Source organism: Periplaneta americana, chromosome 13, assembly GCF_040183065.1.
Source record: "Periplaneta americana isolate PAMFEO1 chromosome 13, P.americana_PAMFEO1_priV1, whole genome shotgun sequence".
NCBI lineage: Eukaryota > Metazoa > Arthropoda > Insecta > Blattodea > Blattidae > Periplaneta > Periplaneta americana.
In genome coordinates, this window is record NC_091129.1 from 63095610 (window position 1) to 63121225 (window position 25616).

General features: G+C 34.2%; 1 protein-coding gene across 5 annotated transcripts in view; it reads left to right on the forward strand.

Annotated features, from left to right (window-relative positions):
- mfrn (mitochondrial iron transporter mitoferrin) overlaps positions 1-25102 on the forward strand; it is a 261570-nt gene extending 236468 nt beyond the window's left edge. For all 5 annotated transcript variants that reach the window (XM_069843377.1, XM_069843378.1, XM_069843381.1 and 2 more), the window contains 2 exons: positions 5538-5594; positions 17823-25102. In XM_069843377.1, coding sequence (XP_069699478.1) covers positions 5538-5594; positions 17823-18601 — 836 coding nt within the window. In that variant the 3' untranslated portion in view covers positions 18602-25102. The remainder of the gene's footprint in view (positions 1-5537; positions 5595-17822) is intronic.
- The last annotated feature ends 514 nt before the right edge of the window (positions 25103-25616 follow it).

The following is a 25616-nucleotide window of genomic DNA, read 5'->3' on the forward strand; positions in this document are numbered from 1 at the left end:
AATTCATTGATATTCTTAGCTAACTTATCTTTCTGTTCAGTACTATTTTCAACTAGTTTCTCTTTCAACTCCTTAATATTCACAGCTAATTCAATTTCCACTTCATTACTATTCTCGGCTACCATATTATTCAATTCATCAATATTCTCTTCTAATTTATTATCCAATACATTACAATTTTCATCTAGATTATCTCCCAATTCATCAATATCCACAGCTAATTTATTTCTCACTTCATTACTATTCTCAGCTATATTATTATCCAATTCATTACAATTCTCATCTAGATTATCTCCCAATTCATCAATATCTACAGCTAATTTACTGCCCACTTCATTACTATTCTCAGTTATCTTACTACCCAATTCATTAATATTCTCCACTAATTTGTTCATCACTTCATTACTATTCTCGGCTATCTTATTATTCAATTCACTAGTATCCACAATTAATTTACTTTCCACTTCATTACTATTCTCAGCTATCTTATTATCCAATTCACTAGTATCCACAATTAATTTTCTTTCCACTTCATTACTATTCTCGGCTATCTTATTATCCAATTCACTAGTATCCACAATTAATTTACTTTCCACTTCATTACTATTCTCGGCTACCTTATTATCCAATTCACTAATATCCTCAATTAATTTACTTTCCACTTCATTACTATTCTCGGCTATCTTATTATCCAATTCACTAATATCCTCAATTAATTTACTTTCCACTTCATTACTATTCTCGGCTACCTTATTATTCAATTCACTAATATCCTCAATTAATTTACTTTCCACTTCATTACTATTCTCGGCTATCTTATTATTCAATTCGCTAATATCCACAATTAATTTACTTTCCACTTCATTACTATTCTCGGCTATCTTATTATCCAATTCACTAGTATCCACAATTAATTTACTTTCCACTTCATTACTATTCTCGGCTACCTTATTATTCAATTCACTAATATCCTCAATTTACTTTCCACTTCATTACTATTCTCGGCTACCTTATTATTCAATTCACTAATATCCTCAATCAATTTACTTTCCACTTCATTACTATTCTCGGCTACCTTATTATTCAATTCACTAATATCCTCAATTAATTTACTTTCCACTTCATTACTATTCTCGGCTACCTTATTATTCAATTCACTAATATCCTCAATCAATTTACTTTCCACTTCATTACTATTCTCGGCTACCTTATTATTCAATTCACTAATATCCTCAATTAATTTACTTTCCACTTCATTATTACTCTCGGCTATCTTATTATTCAATTCACTACAATTCCAGACCAGCATAGATTCCAATTTCCTATAATTCCCGGCTACTTCATTTCTCAAATTAATGAACTGGCTCTCTAACCTGTTAGTATGGCTCTCTAGCCTGCTACTATTCTCAGCCATCTCACTCTTCAAATTATTACTAGTTTCTATCATTTCGTTCCTCATCTGATTCATCTGCTCCAATATCCGCTCTAACACATTATTCGACATGGCATTGTCCGAACCTCGCGAACTTTCTTTATCTTGGCTAGTACTCGTCCCTGCTGTAGTCTCCATTTTTTTTTTACTTCTAGTCTGGCTCCTTAGCAACATGTAATATATAATATATCTTCAACAATTCCCCTTAAACTCAAAAACAAAATAAACCCTACCAAAATGAATTACACACATGTACATATATATGGACACAACAATTGAAATGAAACCCTTTATGCTTACGTATCGACGTCTTCTAGGTTACGCCTGGTTGATCGTCTCCCCCACCGTCCATCATTGTTCTCAGCTGTTTCGGGTCTGCACGGTGTTGTGGCCGTCGGTCGTTGACATGCATGACACTGCAAGCTGCTCGGGGTCTGCATGATGTTGTCGCGTCGATCCCCGCCGTGGTCATTGTTGCCATCAGCCGCATTAACCCTGCGCCGGCTGTCGGCTCTCGCGTCGATCCCCGCCGTGGTCATTGTTGCCATCTCGAGCCGCATTAACCCTGCGTCGGCTGTCGGCTCTCGCGTCGATCCCCGCCGTGGTCATTGTTGCCATCTCGAGCCGCATTAACCCTGCGTCAGCTGTCGGCTCTCGCGTCGATCCCCGCCGTGGATTCCTCACGCCATCAGGTGTTCATCTTGTAGCTCGTTGTTCATTCGGGCCTCGCTGCTCATCTCGTGCCCGACGTTGGGACGCCAAATTTTGTAACCGTCGTCGTCGCCCTCGGCTGCCAGCTCCGAAATATGGAAAGTATCTCGAGGAAGCTCGTCGATGTCAATAATTAATTATATACACTGATTAATTTGGGCGCCAGCCTCCTCGAGATTACTCCGGTAGAGGTATGAGATTCCCAGGTCAGCTGCAAAACGGTCGGGACATGGGGTTTGGGAGACGTGCTCGTAGGTTGAAATGATGTAGGCGCACACCAGAAGTTGTTGGTAAGAACTATGAAAGCGTTTATTATTATTATTAAGTGTTCGTTTCAGATTAGCAGAAATGCGCGTCCAAGTGTATAATATCTCGCTCTCAATTCCCGCAAGTTGGTATACTAATTTCTGAGTTCACGTAATTATATCTTTTGTACTATAAAACACCAGTAATATAACGGACAGTTGATAACGTGATGAGAGGAAAGAATTCAGACTTATAATAATAATGCAACACACGACTTCTTACTACACCCACTAAAAATTTCTAAGTCCGTAAATTGTTATACTTCCGAGTTAGGTTTGCCGAGAATATGTGGAGTGTGACCTCTCCGAATACTGTCTATCTGCCTTCTGTCTATCTGCCAAATCTATCCCCTACTTTCAACCACCAAACATAGAATTTCGCCCTCCTATCTATATATCACGTGTCTCTATTAAGAATCCTGATTGGCCATGATTACCCTTACGTCACTTAAGACGCGTTCTTCAAAAATTGTTCGTTAACTAGAACATCTCCTACTTCCGGCGTCCTATTCTCTGACATATACCAGATCATCTCTTTTGGAACCTGGCTTGGCGTCATCTTACTGACCACCCGCAGGCAAAGTCCATACATTCCCTCATCAGTCAACACCACGCCTGGACACATGTTTCCTGTCCGCCTAGCTTCCTTTCGGTCTTCCTGTCCACCTGTTACTTCCGTCTCAGATTTTGAAACTAACTTACACGTCCATGCTTCTTACTATCCATATGAGAATATTAACACGAAATACTAATCTAATGAAAATCTCCTTATCCTATACGAGGAACCGTCTCAAATTTTAACCAGAATCTCCTATTATGGACAGTTGAATTTCTGAACTGCTGCTCCTGTTTATTTACACTGACATATTAAAGTAACTCAAGATAGGCTGACTGTGCTAAGGTCTGCTGCATATGCAGGCAATTTCACATGCCCCTTCAACCATCCTTCTTTACATATTACCAACCAATGACCAGAAAAATGATATTGGAATGGAGAAATGTTTAATGTCTGTATTTGGAAAATGGAAGAATCCCAAATGAAACTCACTGCGACCTATTCGACCAAAAGTATCCGGGACTCGAATCCGAACCTCCTGTAAGATAGACTGATAATCTATCTATAATAGACCAGAGGCCCAATCTCTTGGACCAATTAACAGTTTAACTATATTATTAATTTTGCTTTCTTCTGCAGATTTCATGCAATACTTTTCATTGGGTGAAAATTGTAATTATTAGGCGTAACAATATGAACATGAAATTGTATCAGAAATATGATCAGAGGATGTAATGATAATATTATTTACATGAAATATTATGGAAAGTGAAGTTCGTAGTGTATGAATCCATTAGTCTGTTCAAGTTTGTGTATCATCATCATCATCATCATCATCACTTTCTTCAAAGATTAGCCCAATTGGCGTTATCGTGTCATTCACAGTATGAGTTAGTCACCTCTTTCTACATCCTTTAGTTTTAAACGAGGTTAGTTTTTCCGTGATAGAAGTTTATTTCTTTCCTTTCATATATCCATCCTATTTTTCTTTATACAATTAATATTGATATTCGTGGCATTTTTAAGTCGTGTGTTTTGTATATCACGTGCTTAAGGAATGTGACAGGTAATAAACACTGCTGACAACTGTCCATAGTCTTCATAGTTAAAAAGTGTGGCGTAGGCCTTTGTATCAATTATATTAATAAAAATGCATTATTTTATTTGGTAATAAATGGAGCTAGGAAGTTGGTACCGAAACTAGTAAGTTATGCGAGCTTGGACTATACCTCTACTGAATAAACATTAGTGACACAGCTCTAAACATCAACAAACCAGCATAATAGTCGTGTACAGTCGGATGATAACTAAACTTGTCTTTGTGCCAATGATCCATGACCATAGAACAAGAAACACAGCAAGGAAATAATATAATAATACACTAATTGTCAATTAGAACCTTCATAATTTTCAATCTAAAATAATTTACACATGTATAAAAGCAACAAATCAAATACATAGTGATATGTCTGTAGACTTGTTACAAAACTGAATAATGTGCATTTTCAGTTTATCAAAAGAAATACTCCTTCTATATTGAGAAAAACTATTTGTATAGGAAAAATATGTTCATCCTACGTCACAAGACATGACTGCATGACTGGAGCAAATCTGAAATATGATACAGTAGTATTTCTTACTATTTCATCAAGTGAACAATAGCTTTGTGAATCTAATAGTGCATCTCTTAAGTGGCATATCATTTTAACCCATAATTCATTTGAAGACTACTTTTCATATTTTGTTTAATGACTATAGGGAAATCTGCAAATTGGTATATGTTTACTTGAACAATATTATTCTTCCACATAATACTGTATTTCACGGCTTCAGTCATGTCCACATTTCTGGACTGCAGCAGAATGATTGTTATAGGCATTTAAATTATTGTTTAAAGGCATATTGCAATATACCAACATTGTACATACTGGTACTGTAATCGATAAAATTATGTATTCTTGACTCAGGTTTTGAAGAAAACTTTATCTTCATTGTAGTATTTCTCATTTAAAGATAGATATTCCGCGTCTTTAGTCATAGCACAGTGTTCCTGAACTACTATTCGTTTTATGGATTATATTTCCACATTACATAATTTCCAGTAAAATGTTACTCCATTTGTTACTATTATTACCAGCAAATTTTTTAAGAATTGCATTCAATTTCGTGTGATTGAGAATTCAACTTCTTTTATGTTGAAAACCGCACATTAAACTGCATAGCTCCCCTGCTAACATTAGTACGTAATGAAATTGCTTCTATACTGTGCATATTTTTGTAATGTAGTGACTGAAGTCATCCATCCACCCAGAGTTGCGGATATAACTTACTGTGAGTTGTTTGTATGAACTGAGTGTAGTGAGCTAGTGCAGTAGATCTATATGCCTGCTGCACTCAACCTGAAAACAGTATTTTGATATGAACTTCCTAAGACTACTGATAAGCAATCAAGCGATAAAAAGAGATAGTTGTTGTATAGCTTTGTTTATTCAGTGGATTCTGTTGTTTATTGTAACATTTATTTTTGTCACAGGTGCAGCTGGATGTGTAGCAACACTTCTTCATGATGCTATTATGAATCCTGCAGAAGGTACAGTACTTAATCGTCGTAAACATGCAGTAATGTTGATAAAATTTCAGAAGTTTTAAAAGTATCTCATTTAATACTTCGAAATTAAGCTAAACTTTAAGACAGCTCGTTTTGATGTGTGACTGTTCTTTCATTTCAATCCTCATGTGTATCATACACATGCATACACATACGCACACAGCTCAGTAGGTAGTGCTATGCTCATGGGCCCGAAAAATGTTGCGTCCCTCACCAACTAACTTATGCAAATCTTAAATATTTAGCAAACTGGAAAAAAAAAAAGTGGCATGTAACAGCATTTTAAAATATGCTACCTAATGCATGCATCTGCAAAGTAAGAAAATATTGAAAATTTATTTTCAGCTTTTTTTTTTCCTTTTCTTTTCTCAAAATTTTGCCACCCCCTACGAATTTGCTCCCCAAGCCCATGTTGCCCATGCATACAGGCCTGTATATACATACATACAAGTCGCCCTCAGTAGCGGAGTTGGTATAGTGCTGGCCTTCTATGCTCGAGGTTGCGGGTTCAATTCCGGCCGAGATCGATGGCATTTAAGTGTGTTTAAATGCTACAGGCTCATGTCAGTAGATTTACTGGCATGTAAAAGAATTCCTGCGGGACAAAAAAAATTCCGGCACATCGGCGATGCTGATATAACCTCTGCAGTTGCGTCGTTAAATAAACCATGATTTAATTTAATTTTAACATACATACAGTAATCACTCATGCGCGCACACACACACACACATTCTCTCTCTCTCTCTCTCTCTCTCTCTATATATATATATATATATATATATATATATATATATATATATATATATATATATATCCTGTCCACACCTGTGGAGTAACAGTCAGCGCATCTGGCTGCGAAACCAGGTGGCCCAGGTTCGAATCCCGGTCGGGGCAAGTTATCTGGTTGAGGTTTTTTCTGGGGTTTTCCCTCAATCCAATACGAGCAAATCCTGGGTAACTTTCGGTGCTGGACCCCGGACTCATTTCACCGGCATTATCACCTTCATATCATTCAGACGCTAAATAACCTAGATGTTGATACAGCGTCGTAAAATAACCCAATAAAAAATATAAATGTCTATCTCTCCCTTCCTCTTTTGTGTGTGTGGTGTGTGTTGTCTTATATGGCTGCAGAAACTATCATTGCTGCCATGAAGCTGAGTGTGTTGCTCACCTCAGCCCACAATTAAATATGCTGGCACTGCCATTGGTTTTCATTTGACTGCAAAATACACAATAAACTTGGCTTTGAACTGTATAGCAGACTTCAGGGTTTTTATGCATAAGCTTGTACGGGTTGCTTAATATGCAGATCTACCTCTTGCATTTCAAGCATAAGAACTCAGACATGTACGAAAGTAATCCCGGAAGTAACGACCATTTGGCTGTAACAATTTTAAAAACAAATGTTTATTAAAAAAAATTATTTCCCTTACATAAGTGAAGCTTATTTCACTTCTGTACATAATCACCTCCTTCTTTTAAGCTTTTGTCATATCTTCCACGAGCTTTAGAATCCCCTTGTCATACTCAGCTGCCTCCTGTCTATTAAGTCAGTTGTTCACTGCATTTTGCTACTCGTCAACACTTCCAAAATGCTTCCTGCCCAGAAACTCTTTGAGCTTAGTGGAAAGGTGAAAATCACTAGAAGCAAGATCCGGTCTGTAGGGTGGATGATCAAAAACCTCTCACCCAAATTGGTCCAGCAAGTGTTGGGTTTCAGCAGCAGTGTCATGGAGAAGCACAATATCGCGAGAAAGCTTCTATGCCACTTGTTTTTGATGACTCACTGTAGTTTTCTTAGTGCCTCACAATACTGATCTGCCCTTTGGCATGAAATCCACCAAGAGAACACCCTTGCTTTCTCAAAACACTGGCACAATGACTTTTTGCATTGACAAAGTCTGTTTAAATTTTCGCGGTTTTTTGGGTGATGAGGAATGATGCCACTCAAGTGATTGGTGCTTGCTCTTTGTGGTCCTACGAGACATTCAGATCAATTTCTGCAGGTTTCAACTTCTGAGTGTTCAAGAATCGAATAACACTTCTCATCTCACAGTTGGCGGGATTTTGTATCATGCAGTTCATTTTGAACACTCACAAAATGCATAACAACAACTTGTTACAACCTGCATTCACAGAATACTGAGAAAAGATGTTGGGTAAACCAATCGACCTTGAATAGAGGAGGGGGATTGATCTATGTGGTGGGAATGCACAAGTGGTCATTAATTTTTTGATCGGCGGTCACTCTCGTTCTAAGAAAACAAACATACATTCTCGATATTATTTAAATGCTTACTCACTAATTGCTCTCCAGTACAGTCAGTCTATCAGATTGAGAAGTAAGCATTGCGATCTTATATTTGTGGGTGAAATATAGTATAAAATTATATCTCCTGTGCTTTCAGAATTGAGTGGCAAAATATTGTACAAAGCCAGAAAATTGTTAGTAACGTGTATGATTTCCTGAAAGAAGAAGCAAAAAGTAAAGAAGGGCTTACAGCAGTATTTTTCAAACAAATTAAGACCAGTTTGAAATGGCGAAAGAAATGAGGAGACAGGTATTTCATCACACCCAGGAAACACTGCAGGAAAGAATGAAAAACTACTCGCTACATGAAATTCTTACCAATCCACAGCTATGGAAAATTTGATATTTGATTTACAGTGGACATCATGTAATCAGCTTATAGCTGAACACACATATTAAGAAGTAAGAAAGAAACGCATTGCCTCCAAAAAATCTATGGAAATAACGATTTTGTTAAAAGTTTTAGTTGACATTACTATTCAACAATTTATACCTTCAAGGGGATTCTATTCCAATGATGAGCAAATTGTTGCCCAAATTGTTAGACTATATTGACTTTCATGAGATCTGCACAAGTCTAAGTAAGACAAGCTGAGAAAAGCCTTGATTTTAGGTCAGTATAAACGAAATACATTTGAGGAAATTTTATTGAAAAACTAAACACAAATCTTACTTGATGTGTCATCAAAAACAGAGCTGAATATGAACAGAATTTTTTATTTGGTTGAAATCTATATCCACAGCAACCTTATAATCCCAAAAAGTGGGATTGATGGTAGTAATTCCATTGTTTTGGCATCTATAACGAAAGTAGGCGACTTATTATAATTCATGCATGTGGAAGACATAGTAATTTACAAATCAAGGCAAAAGACAGGTGATTTCCACTAATATAAGAAGAAAATTATACGAAATGGCTCAGAACAATGTTAATTCATAATTTACCCCCAATTTCGTCCTAGTTTTCGACAATGCGTCATTCCACGATACTGTAATAGGCAAACCACCCACATCTAACTCCTTGAAGACTCATATGATAGCATATTAAATACAAAATGTAATTTCAGTCAGTGAAAATTAAACAAAAACGAGATTTTATGACATAATTAAAGTCCATACAGTAAAACAGCACATAAATAATAATTGATTGATCAGTTATTAGATTATGGTCTTACAGCTCTTAGTTTACTGCCTTACTTCCAAATTTAAGCTCGTTGAATTAGTCTGGAAAGGGGGGTGTAGAGTAGTTGGTGGCAAGTTGGAGTACTACTTCCAAACTTCAGCATGTGTTGACAAAACATTTGAGGGTAATTGTTGGAACATAATGGGAGAGAGTGTGTTGCCATATTGAAATTAAAAACCATTATTATGAAAAGGGCGGAATTGTTGAACAGACCATCCAAAGAATCCTCAATTCACGAGAATGGTGCTGAAAGCAACAATACTTGGAACAAGACAAGTGAGAAAAACAACACAACCGACGATGAATGTGTACTCAGGAGTGAAAGAATTAGGAAGTGATTATCTCTTTCATTCACGTCTTTCATGTATAAACTAAATTAAGTGTATTAGACTAAATGTAGACATAGCAAATAAGAAATGTATGTTATTTGTAGTGACTGTACAGTGTAATGTAATAAGATCCATACACTACACTCCAGTTCCAATAAAGAAACCAAATTATATGATTTATTGATAACTTGCTTCCAAACTGTCATTAATAAATTGCGCGAATCAAGAATGCTGGCTCTACCTATAATATCATTCAGTAGCTAGTTAGAGACATATTGGTTGATATTATCTTTTTGTTTACTCTGAGAATTATTATATTCAGATACACAATCTCTTTATTTCCAGTCCTGGCAGAACTTACGTCATTGTGCATATAGATTACAAACCTAATCATGCTTAATTTTTATGTAAAACATAATCAAATATGCGACGTTTACAATATATTTTTGTACAGGTAATAATATGTTGAACATAATCGTACTGCTAAGGAGGAAGGTAGTTGAATATAAAGATATTCACAGACAATTAATTTCTAAAAGACCAATCTTTTTTGCTTTGACTCTTCATTTAAAAAATGAGCCTACAGAAACTTGACATTGTCTAGGATGTGATAAAGTAGCTGTGTTGTACAAATGTGATTTTTATTACCACCAGAAACATGTATTTTCAATTAAGGTAAAGCTAAATGGTAGCATGCTTCACTTACAGCTTTTATCTGTAACATAGCATAGTACTCTGTAACAAATATTTCTTGATGAGCCAAGAATAGCATTCTGTTGTATAGAAAATTCGAAAACATGTCAATCATTGCTCCATGTGTAAGGTCAAAGACCATTGATAAAACTTACATATCGTACAGTGGAAACGAATTTATTGTTGTCGGTTTCCTTAACATTTCCTTCAATTTGTTAGTCTCATAACTTACAATTTGTCAAGATAAAATGTGCAACAGAAATGTAGCAAAGTGTTCACTATAGCATCATGTGTGTGTTGTGCTGTCTATGAGGAAAACCCTCTGTTTGCAACCTTTGTAAAAGACAGTGATGAGTGTAGCCCGACTCAAACTTAAATAGTCTTGTATCTTCAGTTAATTATTCTGTAATAAACTACTCATCATTATTAATATTTTAAAATTATAAGTAAAATCAAAAGTTGGTTGGAATCCCTTCTTACTATATAGAAGTTTAGTTATCTTTCTTCTGTTTAGTAGGTGCAATGATATATAAGAAATATAATAAACTTATTATGCATATCATATTGCATTGTTGAAAAATAATTACTTTAAAATTAAGATTAAATGACTGCCCATAATAACTTTGTCAGTAACTGAGTGACTGCTGAATAAAAGATTTGCAGAGGATATGATTTCTCATTCCTGATTCTGAGAAATATATAAATACATTCCTGTAACAGAATATTTTTCATTATTAGTCCTAATATAATTACAGTTTTATTAGATTTGGATGGTTTGGGTTGGTTTCTTATTGTTCAGTAATTTATTATCAAAATATCCTGTAAAAACAACTCATTTTATTTAAAAATGTGACTGCAATTATTCATGCTGACGAGGAAGAAATAATCTTTGCACATTGTTATATACGTGTGTACACGTATATGTTACACATTGCCCAGAAGCAATCATAGTTTCCATTTTCGTTTACACAAAGGAAATCTTCATTTTTTTTAACAATGGAAGGAAATAAGTTTATTTTATTTTACCTACAAAACCTGCCATGGATATGGGACATGCAAGAAAAAATTACCAGAACTAAAACCTGATACACACCTATAGGAAAAGATATGTTAGAATCATTTGTGTTTAGTTGTACTTTCTCTTGAAACATAATTTTTCTTTTTTAGTTAAAATTCTGTCACTTCATTGCTTTAAACCTATTAATCTTTTCCCAACTTCAGGATAAATCATCTTTCTGATATCACAGTGTGTTTTGGGTCTCTTGAAAGCTGTTTGCAGTACCATTTTTACATGCCTTCACCACATCTTATAAGTTATGTCTGCTTGCTGAGGGTTAATCCTGTCGTCTAATCAAGAAGCTAGTTTGTAAAACTAGTTTAATATAAACATACAAATTATTTTAATTTACTGCTTCAAAAACATTCATTATAGTCTGCTAGTACTGTATTTATCTACTTATTTTCATAAGGTAAAATAGAAACAAATATGTTGTAACAGTTCTTAATGCCGAATGAAATTTTTCTTTCACTTCTGCGCATTCTCTTCTTTTACCCACCACATTGTAGTTGTAGATAATCTGTTGATAGGTCTACAAACTGAATGGAACTAGGTTCATTCTCTATTTTTTTCTCAATAAAGTTTTTTGTATAAAATACTTTGTAATCTAATATTTAAAGAATTCCTTAAAACTGAACATTCTCGTATTTTCTATAGGAGGTCAGAATAAATTCTGATTTAGTGATATGGAACTCTAACTGCATTTACTCACAGTCGACAATTTTGTTATGGATATTTTAAATTGTGTGTATTTTCATTACATTCTAAAATTATATTTGATTTTGTTAAATATTGTTTAATTAAAACTTGAATAGGCATTAATATTAATTGTGAAAATTTTTGCTGTAGCTACTGCAAACCAAATATTTTCCTTATTAATTCAATGATACTTTGAGATTTTATATTTAATTAGATTTTAGTGCATAAAATACCAATTATTTACCTTTCCAGATGCTGAATGCAAAGTATTTAAAGAATGCGTGAAATTCATTTAGTTCTTCTTCATTTTCTACGCAGCCCACACTTCGTGGGTTTCAAAATTTGCTTTGCTACCTCTAGAAAAGAAAAACATATTTTTGTATATGTATGCATTTTAATTCTAACTTAGGTACACTTAATTTAGAGCGAAAAATTTGATTATATCCATTTATCATTAGATTTGGGATTTGTAAGAAAATATTAAATTAGGTAATTATATTATGCAATTACAGGAAGTGCCAGTGTTCACTTATGCCGTTTTATCGCGAAGCAGGTGACGTAACAAACATAACCTAATTGGTTAACATGAGTAATACTCAAGTGAGTGTAAGAACTGTAGAGGTGAATGCACAACCCTTGAGAACTCGCTCGGGATGTACATGCACTCCACTTCTATATAGACCACTGTACATCGGAAATTGTTTTATTTAAAATGCCGTGCCCTTCAATACCTTTCAGAAATGTCTTAAGCTTTGTCTAGAGACAGAAATAACCAGTTTTGTTCCATTAGGTTTTAATAGCATAGGCATTGTTGTTGGCTTCTGAGAAATACTTCGGAAGCTTGGATCAGCTTATCAGTGACACAGTGAATTAACAGGGTTTTTCTTTTGATACCTCTTGTTTTCAAGTGTAATTATTACCCTGTTTGTGTGTAAGTGTATTCAGAAAGTGCAGAGGCAATGAAGACGATTTGATGGAGCAGTGTCTGCTAGGTGTTAGACTTCTAGAATTTATAAAATAGTTTTTTTTTGCTAATTTTATTAACCCTATAATATATTATACTGGTATTTAAAATTTGAAAATGACTTGCAAGTTGATCCTTTTAACAGTATCTATACAGGCCTGGGCATTATTATCTCGATTGAGTCACTGCAGACCACCCCTTAATTCCCCACTCCACCTTCCCAGACTGAGATAGTACCGGTAATGTTTTGATGTGGTATGATCAGACAAGGTCGTCAGTGACAGGTTGTATCAGGTGGGCATCATAGCTTATATGAACTTTCACCTCTCACTGGCCGTCTAAAACCCACCACTGATGCACAGAACCTTACTGCATGTTTGTTTGTAAGGTGGTGTAAGCAAAAAGGACATAGCAAGGGTTTCTCGATCCCTTTCACTCCTTATGCCCAGGGCTGATCTAAACAAATACACATAATGAAATAAATATTAAGTTCAAAACGTTGATTATTATTGATTGGGGTGTAGTAACACCCTATGCGAGTACTAATAAATGTTAGGAAGAACTGGATGCCATCCTAAGGGTGAACTAAATTATTATATTTTTTACAGAATGTCATTTATCTCTGTTTTACCACATAGGTATGCCTAAACTGGGACTTCTAGCTGAATTAAAATTATACATCTTGATTACACAACTTTTAACACTACATCACTTTGGAATATGCAGTTTATTGCTTTCGCGTGTTATATTAGGTACAGTACAGATATTCTGAGGATAGCCCACAACAGGCTGAAACTAATCAACACGGTACTGTACCTAATATTAACACGCGAAAGCAATAAACTGCATATTCCGAATAAAAATTAATAACATTTAATATCGTTGATATATAATTAATTTAATTGGTCTCTGCAGATTGTTCATAACGTCATAGTTACAGACTGAAAACTCAGATGACTCTCTCAGTTTTCATAGTTAAAATCTTTTATTGACTAATCTCATTTTTCTTATTTTCAATTTACTTTCGTTATATATAACACTTTTTTTAAAATAGGAATTTCCTTTATGAGCCTTTGATAAATCTCAGTCTGCTAAATAATGTATTTATTTAATTTAATGCCCAGACACTTGACACAAAGTCGTTTGTCTATGTACTTCCCCGTAGAGTTCACCTGTTGACTTATACTGAAAGTCTTTTAATGCACTACAATTTTGACTGTTTTCGCACAAAAGACAGGATGGTGATGGTCTTCTAAATAAAAAAAAGGAAAAAGTCCACAAGTTCCCTGCGTGAAGATAGGTACGAAACTAATGTTATAAATTTTAATAATTTTTACATATAATAACAATATTGTTTATTGCCTGAAAAATACAAATTTTTAAGGGTCTGTAGAATAATGTTACACATCTCTGCAGACTGTATTTTTGTCACAGAGTTAAACTGTGCATGGATTAATTATAAGCTATGAGAGAATTACAGTATGTTTATTGTAGGTGAGGAGCTGGTTGCAATAACAACATTAGTTATTTAAACGCTCTTACTGCTTAAATGTAATCTGGAAAGCTTTGGTCCATAGACAGCATTGTGTATGTATAATAATTTAATAATTCTCAGTTCCCAAGTCTTCTTATGGCTTTATCATTCAACAATAATGACGACATATCTAAAAAATTCAGTCTATTATTAATACAAAATATAGATTTAAAAGAGGGATTCTCTTAACAATGAAACGTACCTGTCTAAAATTCTATAAAATGATCATGATCACAGTGCTGCTGTATGAAACAGAAAATAGAATTAAAAAAATATAAAGAAAAAAAATTATAAAAAATCTAAACAATTGAAATGATATTCTTAATACATGTAGCTGATTACTCCCTTATGGATTGGAAAATGAATGAAGCTAACGTCAACACCTACACAATAATATTTTACACACAGTTGACCAATACCGGACAAATTGGCTGGACTATCTAAATAGAATGGACGACTGACAAATCTCCAAAGAAAACTTTTCAGTACAAATTAGATGGAAGAAAAGATTTGGGGCATTCATGGAAGAGTTGGAGAGACCAATATTAGGTTCGAAGAAATCGTAACAAACCAAAAACCAATCATGATTTAATTCTTGGTGGTGGTGATGGTGGTGACGACGACTTTTCAGACTACAGGAGCTTAAGTAGAATTACTAATCAGTAATGTAACAGTAGAGATAATATTGGAACAGTGGTGGCTCGTGACTTCTGAACCAGGTGGTGCACTTCAGCATATGAACTAAAGAAAAACTTACTTCTAAAAAGAATGACAAAAATGTATGTAACATTCTAATGTCAATTAATGGATCGTTGCTCAATGAAATATAAAGCAAATATTTAGATGGAAATAGAGTGAATATATCCTAACAAATTCACATTCCTTACTTAAAAAGAAAATCCACTCTCTCACCTTGCCACTCTCGATTACTCGCTGGTTGAAGTCTGGGATATTCAGGATGTAGTCTCACTTTATGGGCAGCATTGCTAGGACTGACAGTCTGTCTTGGGACACGATATTTCTTAGAAATGATTTTATATGCTTCAGGAATTGTAATTAGCACATTCAACAGCTTCACACATTCACAGGAGGTCTCTGAACGATTATTCAGTCCAGTGAAATCCAAAAGACTTAAACAACCAGGCATGTTTCTAAACTTTTGTCTTGCATAAATGACACCATCCTAATCTTTTTCGAATCCAGATATGAGTAATAAATAATCGCTGGATAGTTTGAATAGATTGTCTGGAAACCTTTCACTGTAATGTGAGAACTTTTCAAGGAAGAAAAAGGATGCTGCAGAAGATGTCCAGTAAATTTGAACCTTCCTTTAGCTTCGCATTTTGATCACATCGCAAATTTCTTTGGCTTCCCTTTGCCGTACAGACCTTTCGTCTTCATCTCTCTTTCTTTTGTCTGTACATTCGACAGTTCATCTACTGTGCTTCTAGCATTAAACATTCCTCGTTTGAAGGACTGAAATTAGGTTTTAACTACAGTTAGATAAATTTGTAGCTGATTATATAGAATATCAGCATGTGGCAACACTTGATGGAAGAAAAGAGCTCCAGAAAAAAAAAAAAACTGTCATTCTTCAGTGTATATGTAGCCTGATGTCTGGTGAATTGTGTCGGTATTTCTTATAAGTTATATTCTCCAGCAAATATGGTCCTCGTACATTCCAGAAGCAGATCAAGTTTTTTGTGTGCAAGAACATTGAATTCTGGATGAAATGGTGGCCGAAAGATAATTTGTATGTTTCGGTAATGTTAATATTGTAGCCCAGTTAGATGCATATAGACGAGACAAACCCTGACCATCTTTACAGTTGAACCAAACTCCGCAATGAAAACTTTTGTGTATACAAAGCATTGAGCTTATGGAAGTTAAACCATGCCTCTCTCCCATCGCGCCTCTCAACCACCGCGCCTCTCAACCACCGCACAAATCTAAGTCTGTCTTTCTTCAGGTAGCTGCTACCTAACAAGGCTGCTACAAACAATGAAGTTCTCGTCACAATTGAAAGCCCATAGATGCCAGGCAGGTTAAAACTTATATAAATGTAAAGATAATAAAATGTCGATTTAAAAATAGTAGCACTCACAAACAAAAATTAAAACATTTCATGAGAAAAATTTTGGTGGTAGCGCAAACCTGCTACCATATGTAGCAGCTGCCACAGTAGTGGAATAAGAGCGACAGAGAAAATATAAATCTAATCTATAGCCAATTTTTACACCACATATTTCATAGGCTGTCACATTCTTTGCTGAATTGAGTTACCTGAGTTGCCCAGAAGTGCCATTGAAAGTACTCTTGTGAATCTGGTTTTTTTTATTGGAATTTTGAATATTTTGATGTGACTGAAATGAACATACTCCTTTTTTTCTACACTTGTTGTTGTTATTATTATTATTATTATTATTATTATTATTATTATTATTATTATTATTATTATTATTATTATTGAGAATTTTCATGTCGTTCTTATGTTGCCAGAAAATTTTGAGAATTTCTTTGTTCGTATTTTCTTGATCTTGATGTAATGTAATACTGTTATTATTCTGAACATAATGATAATTTTTATATTACTCGTGGTAGTTTTGTTATGTTACAGAATGTTTCAAATTGTTATTTAACACACTAAAAGATTCCACAGTGTTCTGAAATTTTTATGTGCCATGCCAGATTTAAATAAGCTGTAGTAATTTGTGTTCTTTTTATTTTCTTTTTGGAGCTTCATTTTTAGCATTTGAAAATTAGAAAATTGTGTTAGTCATTATTGTAAATAATAAAATTCGTTATGAAATGTTTTAAAATTATATGAAGAAAATTATGAGTTTTTACGGTGACTGTGATCAGAATTAAGCTTTTTGGGCAATCCACCGTGACCACAAACTTGACATTTCCAGTGTTTTGGAACTGCATATACAGGTTCCATCTTCAGGGCAAAAAAGTGAGACCAGAGAGTTCGCCTACTGCGATCTTACCTTTTTGCCCTGATAATGGAACCTGTTGTAGTTCTGAAACGTTGAAATTGACATGGTGGATTACCCAAAAGCCTAGTTCTGATATATATTGGAGAAAAGAAAGAAAGAAAAGGGAAGGAAAGTTTGGTGTAGAGTATATAGTTCATAGTCTTTCAAAAGAAATTCATTTTCATGTTTGTAACTAATAATGTCTATGTATGTACTCAGCAATTGAAAATCAAATTCCTAAATACATTATTTAAAACTGTAACACTTTTAATGGCTGTGATTGTCTATGATAAAATATAAATAATATTCTTCTGAATTTGAAATTTTGATCATTATGATTTTGAAGCATGTTTTATGTGTAATTATAATCATACTTATATAATTTTTAATTAATGCATATATTTTACTCTTTTTCATGCTGTCTTCTCTTCATTGGAACTTCATCATCACAAAATCAGTGGTTAAGCAGCGATTACAAATGTACAATTCACCATATAAATCTGTTTTGGACTGCATAGTGCAAGTTTACCGCACAGAAGGAATTCGGGCATTTTACCGCTCTTATACAACACAATTGACTATGAATGTGCCCTTTCAGAGTATTCACTTCATGACATACGAATTTATTCAAAACATAACAAATGAGGACCGTCATTATAACCCTGTAGCTCACATGGTATCTGGTGCCATTGCTGGAGCTGTTGCTGCGGCAGTGACCACACCACTGGACGTCTGTAAGACACTTCTCAACACTCAACCTGAGCCGTATAGAGGAACAGGTCTTATCCATGCTATTCGGACAGTATATAAGCTTGGAGGACCTTCAGGATATTTCCGCGGAATGACTGCTCGTGTTCTGTATCAGATGCCTTCAACAGCAATATGTTGGTCTATGTACGAGTTCTTCAAATATGTCCTGTCAGGCCATCCTGGAGACCAAGGCGATTCGACACTGAGATTGGTAGTTCAGCAGGCGCCATTAATAGTGGATGCAATCACAGGTGATGAGGAGCATCAGGATTCCAGGCTCATCTCTGAGGGATCCTGCAGGGCAAGTGGAGAGATGTGGGAAGGTTGGGGCTCAGCGGGAGGATCCTCAGGTCCCATCAAGACACCGCGAGAGCTGCCTTCAGTCTCTGGAGTTGGGCTTTATGGGCCTTTGTCCTTTAATACTGTCCATAATGCTGATAGCAAGTTGCCTAAGGGAAATACTTTGCTGGACATCAGTCACAGTTGAATGTCCAGCTGTTGGAGTCATGCTTGAGCCCTGTAAGATAGAAGATGTGAGCTGGATGGGCCAGCAAGTGCCTAGTGGAGGTGGAGAAGTCGCGAGTTTTTCATAGAAAAATATAGCCATAGTCTGGCAGTAGTAAGTATATACTGACATTGAGATGTACTTGGCTCTCTCCGGCATTTCAGAATGGACATGTCTACTTGCTTGGAAGGGTAGGCCAGTGATGAAAACGATTTCTCCATTTTCACTGTATGCCAGGCGCTTACTGGCTTTCTTCACTAAAGCTTTCTCTTGCTCCTGTGGATAGAAAATAGTGTAGCAGCAGGTGAGACAGGTTTACGAACACGAAACCGTACGAAAACGAAAACTGATTTTACCTAATATGATGGAAACTGCAAGCACAAAAGTTTCTTTGGAGAACTACAATATTTATATGTTTTTGAAGGATGATCGAATTTTCAGCCCATGTGACACAAATGGAGCCACTGAATTCAAGTATTTTGTCACAATTGCGATTTCAGTGTTGTCATAAGAGCACCACTTATTAGAATCGTCTAGGTTTGGAGTTAATTCTGTTAATGCAACACATGGGCACTTTATGGTCGTACTGAACCATTGAATTTCTTGATCACTTTGTTAAATTCTAGCTACGATTGTCTTGAAAATTATCATTAATAGTAAGTGCCTTTCAAAATTTAGTATCTGTATGTTAAAATTGTGAGTAAAAGTATATTAGGAATATTGATAAGTCTTCAGTAAAATGCATTAGAAAGCTACTTACAGGATCTAATGAAAGCCAGTAGCTATTAATGTTAACATTTTAAAAATTATTGGAAATAGTGCAAACATAATCTGTAGAATCTGATCAGCAGTAGGACATATTTATTTTTTTTGTATACTTGATTTTAATTTGATAATTGCAGAAGGAAGAACTTTCTCTCTTCTTCTCCTTCACTTGTATAATAATTTTGAGGCTCACCTAGATTCATATACGTACAGTAATTGAATTGTGAATATTTAAATAAATAAGGATAGAGTGGGGAATATTCCTCATGGCTGGGTTGTGAAATTTGCAACATCTTTTGAATTTTATGATGGTGTCGTGAGTTTGCTTGTAGTCATTTGGAAATTTTGTAAGTTCTGAAATCATAACATGTTGAAGATACTTTCTAATGTTAGCTTTACATTGTTTATAATGTATCGTATCATGGTTAGTGCAAATTTATTTTGAAGGGAAGGTAAAAAATCTTTTCATATTTCATATTTGTGTGTATTTACATACATACATGTTGTATTTCAGTTCTGGACAAAAAATTCGTAACAAATATGCAATTTTTTAATGTAGGCTACCGTAAAATAATATTTGGGTAGTGAGTGAAATTTCAGGCAGTCAGAAGACAAATGTAATTGTAATTTCTTGACATCCGGAGTTAAGATAGTGTAACAATAATTTTAAACAAGTATAATGCTTTATATAAATAATTATAATTTTATTTGTTGGTTATATATCGCAAATATTTTTTTTAACTGAAAGTCAGAAGGGGTTGTTAAAAAATAAATATATCAACTGGTAGCTATATGGGTTAATAAAAACTATAGTATACCAGATTTCAAGCAAAGAATATGTGTAATGCAAATGCTTTTGTGGCATAATTCTGAATTCTGAGCTCTAAAGGAAAGGAAATCATTCAAAATGTTCCTTTTCCTGTTTACATAGTTTCATTAGAATTTGAAACTTGAGTATATTAAATTATCAAGTAGAAATCCTCTATTCTCTCTGGTTGATTGGAGAGAGAACTACTATAAAATTTTAGCCATGAACAATTACTAATAGGTGTGTTTGCTTATCCCTCAGTTTTAATAATATATACTCTGTATTTTCTTGGTAGTTTTAATATAAATTTAATTTCAACAAATGGATGTTCTTGGTTTTCAGTACCAAGTAATGAGTAACAAGCATGTGGTATTTAAGATATAGTTATTTACATGCATTATATGTTAAATTCTTCTGTTGAAATTGCATTGTTTGTAACTTGCAATCCATCATTTATTTTGTTTGCATCACTGTTATTAGGTCACAGTATTTCTTTCCCTAACAAAACACAAATCATGTATTAATGTGCGTAGTTTTTTTTTTTTTCACCAATATTGACAGATTTTATATTTCCACATAAGTTTTTTTGCTAGGAAGTAGTACTCCAACCGCATGTTTCATTGCTTCATTAGTTTGTTCTAGTTCCTCTCTCATTTTATTCACATTTGTAGGCTATATAAAATTTTAATTCAGCGATAAATTTTTCCTGTTCTTCGTTTCAAGCTCTCAAAATCTTCTGTCATGCTTCTTGTCGTCATGCAGTTCGCGTTTTTATTTTTAAAAAATCGTAAGTAATTGATTTGTATTTCAAATTTTAGTAGTCTCGTGTCAGATTGCAAACACATCTTTAACAGTTGTTTATGTATCTAAAAAGTATCATATTTGAAGATTAAGAGTCTGTGTTGACTATTACAGGACAGAATAGTGAGTGAGAATTTATAAGGTAAAGCCTACATGAGCTGCGTCACGTGCAAGGAGCCTCTTGGACACGAACAAGGACAGGGATTGAAAAGTAAGCAGTGGATCTGTAACACTTGTTTGTATATAAGTCGCAAGGTGACGTTCCTTGCCCCACTTTGTACCAGTCGTTGTTACATTGTTGTTGTGTACATATATATGTATATATAAAGTAACTATTTAGACTGTAATATGATTTGGTTGTTAAGGACACGAAAGCACCAGTATCACATGGGCTGATCTGTGGTTATAAGAAATCGTATCGGTTGAGGATATTTTATTATGTATTAATAATCATAACAATCTAATACGTGTCTCGAGTTCATCTTTGTGCAATGTCTGGCTATTGTTGCGTTGTAACAGACCTGTAAAATGCTCCTTCAGAACAGTCACAATTCCCACCTTGTTGTCTCTCCTACCTCAAAATTAGGTTTTGTGTTGAGTTATCAGTTAGAATTTTTTTAGTTTTAATTGCATAACTTATCATCAGATTGCAGAATTTGAATCTAAAACAGATTGTTAAAATTTAGCTATTTTAAGATATATTGTCATGTTCTGTAAACAAATTGTACGCATATATATCTGCAGCTCTTTGTGATTTTATAAGCATATGCATATTTAATTAATTTTTGTTACAGAAGAGATCTATACACACACTCTAGGTACAAAGAGTGCCTAGTGTTCTGAACCTATGAATGTTAAACCAGTAAAAATAATTATAGTATTTTAAAAAGAAATGATATAACTTCCTCTTATTATGAAAGTGCGTTTTGAATTTGTGTGATGGGAAAACAGAAAAATATTGGTTATTTGGTGGAATTGATCTGTCTTACTGGAAATGGTTATATTTGTTGAGCACTTCATCATTTTTGCAAGTAGTTCGCTTTCAAATGGTTGGTATGGTTAAGAAAATTTTTGAAATTGCATGTAGTGTTATTAGTTACTTGTTTAACGACTAAAACTTAAGTCTGCTACCACTCCAATTCTAGATTTGTAGTTTGGGTTAGAGGTGAATGAAATACACACTATGACTGCCTCATCAGAATTGTGTTTACATTAGGCCTATTGAACAGGTATGTACCATTATTTCACTGAAGTTTGCATTTTAAATTTTGTAATGCACAGTACGAGTTTCCCCTTGATTGTTGTATGTATTTCTTCACCATGATCATAAGTCTAAATTTTTAATTTTCGTGCTTTATTTTCTGTGACAATTTTTATTACTGCGGTTGTACCATCTATGCAGGTGATATTATCTTATCCTTCGTTATATCATTGTGCTATGAAACAAAAGCAGGTACAATTCCATATCTTAAATATTTCTACGAAGTCCAGTTTTTATATTCAGGAAAAATGTTATCTTACGTTTGTATTACGTCAATAGGCTATTTGAAAATTAATATTTTTTATGTATTTTAAATTACATAAATTACATAAATGAATTAAATTACAACTTCGCCTGCACAGATTATTCCCATTGGCCCATAGAAGGGACTAAATAAACAGTTGGCTGCTTTAGGTGCCACAAACAGGATTTGAGAATGATAAAATAGAGGTTCCTGACTTACTATTAAATTATGCTGTTACTTTTGAGAAATTATAACCACACTTCTCATTTATTCATGATTATTTCACTACTATATTTATTCCTAGTGTCATGAAAATGAACTACTGCTTCTGTTACTTTCTCTTTATTTACATTTATACAATACTTCTGTTTTATTTCTTTACTGCTAAGCTGTATTTAATCCCACAGCTGTTTTACGAACTTATTTTATGTACTGTGTATGCTTGCTAAGACTACCAGCTTAGCTCAGTCGGCTAAGACGCTTGCCTGTTGATTTGAAGTTGCGCTTGGTATGGGTTCGATCCTCGCTTGGGCTGATTACCTGGTTGGGTTTTATTCGAGGTTTTTCCCAATCATAAGGTGAATGTCAGGTAATCTATAGCGAATCATTGGCCTCATCTCACCAAATACAGTCTTGCTATCACCACTCCCATCTACGCTAAATAACCTAGTAGCTGATACAGCATCGTTAAATAACAAAGTAAAAAATAATAAAAGAAACTAAAAGCTGTGGTAACAGGATAAACAAACCACTGGCATAGCTCAGACAGTAGTGTGTTTGCCTACTGATACAGAGTTGCACTCAGGCATGGCTTCGATTCCTGCCTGGCTGATTACTTGATTGGGTTGGGTTTTATTCGAAATTTTCTCCAACCGTAAAGTGAATGTCAGGTAATCTATGTCGAATCCTTGGCCTCATCTCACTATCACGAATTTCATTGACGCTAAATTAACCCTATAACCCTATAGTTGATACATCATCGTTAAATAATGAAATAAAAAAACAGGGTAAACATAAGACAGTTGGACTCACCTAGTCCCCAATATAAGGGAGTTAAATTCCCTGCTGGACCTGGTAGTCACAGTTGAGCAAGAATTTCTTTGTTATGTTCATGTAATTGAAATATTTGTTTCCTAGTTTACAATACAATGGCCAGTGATTAATTTTTTTCATACAGTCATTAACTATGTCCAACAAGTCTAGATAAGGTTTTTAGAGAACTTCACATGTCGTAGTTCTTAGTTGTTCTACAGTGTATATAATCTTGTTTGAAAATTTAGGAAGACCGGAAGTGTACAAGATAAGTGTGAAGGTGGAGACATATTTTGATCTAGGAAGCAGTATAACATTTTGTGTAGAAAATTTATAAACAAAACTTCTGTATTTCATTTTTCTTTGTAATGTACGTACATGTCACTACTAAATTGATATTCTTTCAGTCAAAATGTCCTGGCTTTCGGATTGCAAGACTGTTTGCGTTTTTGCCTAAAGTTCTGGACTAAACAACTGTAGTATTAAACTAAAATATTATATATCAGATACAAAAGTGAAAATGTGAACAGAATAAGCTTAATAATTCATCATTATCACACACATAACTGAAGCCTTTAAATAGCATTGACTAACATGGTAATCACAGTATATACAATAACAAAGTTCTGCTGAAGCTGTAAACAATAGTGATGACCTTGACACTCGTGTTTCCTGTTTTGGCTTATCATAGCTTCACTTTTAACATCCGTATATAATGACTACCAATAAAGATAAAAGTTATTATTGGATAGAATATGCCTTACTGTGCGATACTATGGAAGTTTATTTTTGTGGAAATACGAGAGCGAATTTTATTCGAAAAGTTCGAGCTGATGAAAATTGGGATTAAGGAAAATTAAGGCCCTTTGTCATTTGAAAATTGTATTTTTTTGTTTTTATATCTAGAAATTTCGTACATTATCCATACAGTTGCGTTGCAGTAGTACCACAGTCTAGTATATGCAGTCACGAAGCTTGAGTTTTTGAGGGTACTAGGAACAATAGACTGTGCTGGTACTAATTCGAATTGTCTGTGATGAGGCAATAGTAGCGATCCTAGTGGTTAGCAACTATCTATGGATGCATATTCCCTACGTATTGAGCTTCGTGACTGTATATACCAGACTGTGGTAGTACTCTGAACTTCAGAATAGGCCTATCTCTTCACAATTCTGAGAACATATGAGGCATATGCATAGTGTTTTGTGTATTGAACTTATTTTGTTACATTTGCAACAAATACTGGAGTATTTCTTATGCACTTTCATTGCAACAGAAACATCTCTCAACATTTATAATAAGATACCAAAGAAAATAGGGAAAAGATTGTGGTAGAAGCCTCTAAGTTTTGGCACAATTTTTTTAATTTTATTTTGTCACCATTCACAAATTATTTTATAAACGCAAATTTTGGCTGTGATATAGTCCTTATCATTTCATGATGATATTGACTTTGAAAGGAAGTAATATCATTGATACGGATAAGACCTGTCACTCCATTTTATTTAACATATTGTAATGATGTAATACATTGCTCTTTTTTAATTATTATATTGTAAACATTCTCAATCACAGACTTACTTTTCAATCTAAAGACATAATATTTTTTTTTGTCTCGTCATTAATTTGTGCCTGAGCAATATTTCTTGCCATTCATTTGTTTTGTATACATATATTTTTTTTACCATCCATCTGTACATCAACATCCATCTCCTTTCCTTCATTTTGTTCACGAGTTCAGTTGTTTTAATTTTTGTAGTTATTTTGTTAACCCTATTTATGATAAGAACGAAAATATTGTTTTCTAATGTCAGTGGAATAATTGCAAGTCAGTATGTTGCTATTGTCTTAATAGCAGGAAACGGATTCAGCTATTTAAATACATATTGAAGATATATTGGATTACTGTACCACATCAAATATAAGAATATGAATATGACGATGCTGTGTAATGGCATGTGGGAAATATTTTGGCTATATTATCCATAAGTTGAGTGTTAAATAAGTTTAAAACATTTAAGAATCATAATGTTAAGGTCATAGTATTTGTTTCTTGTCTTGGTAATTACTTTGAAATAATGTGCCC